At 66.5% G+C, this 621-nt stretch overlaps 1 protein-coding gene across 9 annotated transcripts in view; it reads left to right on the top strand.

The window, feature by feature from the left end:
• Positions 1-250: 250 nt before the first annotated feature.
• The window catches only part of DPF3 (double PHD fingers 3), a 168,341-nt gene continuing 167,970 nt past the window's right edge, over positions 251-621 (top strand). For 8 of the 9 annotated variants that reach the window (XR_003527468.1, XR_003527467.1, XR_003527466.1 and 5 more), the window contains exon 1: positions 251-324. Coding sequence is in view for 5 of the 9 variants with exons in the window: in XM_027641929.1 (XP_027497730.1) it covers positions 293-324 (32 nt within the window). In the remaining 4 variants the exon portion in view is untranslated. The remainder of the gene's footprint in view (positions 325-621) is intronic. The other variant, XM_027641933.1, reaches the window with a different exon arrangement.

The raw sequence follows: 621 nt of genomic DNA, 5'->3' as shown, positions 1-621 counted from the left end.
GAGAGCGGCGGAGAAGTGTCCCCCCGGCCGCCCCGAGCCCTCGGGTGCCCCCCGGCGCGGCTGCGGCCCCGGCGGCGGCGCTGCCCCTTTAAGACCTGCTCGGCAGCAGTTCCAGGGAGAGGGAGTGACCTCTGGGCTTTGACAGCTCCCCTAATAACCAGCAGCGCCCCGGCCCCGCCCCCGGCGCGCCATTGGCCGGCGGGCCGGTATGCCGCGCTGCCATTGGCTGGCCGCTTCCCCTGAGCGAACCTTTAGAACTCCGAGACACAATATTCTGTTACATTGTAGCAAAATGGCGACTGTCATTCACAACCCCCTGAAAGCGTAAGTAGGAATCAAAAATGTACATATTCCGCGTGGTTTAAATATGAAAAAAGGCGCCTTTCCGGCGCTGGCTGCCAGCCGGAGCCGGGTGCCGGCAGCCTCCCGGCGGGTCCCTCCTTCCGCCCTCCTTTCTGCCCCAGCGACTCGCTCGTTTTTTGTGCAACACATCCCCGCGGCTCGCGCCGAAATTAACGAGGAAAAAATTGTCGGGTTAATTGGAGCCCGGGCGCGGGGCGGGGGGCGGCGGGGCGGGGGGCGGTGGCGGCGGCGGGATGCCCGCCCGGCGCTCCCGGGGCA

This window comes from Corapipo altera, unplaced genomic scaffold (assembly GCF_003945725.1).
Source record: "Corapipo altera isolate COAL_440 unplaced genomic scaffold, ASM394572v1 23b, whole genome shotgun sequence".
NCBI lineage: Eukaryota > Metazoa > Chordata > Aves > Passeriformes > Pipridae > Corapipo > Corapipo altera.
This window is presented reverse-complemented; position numbering and strand designations above follow the sequence as displayed.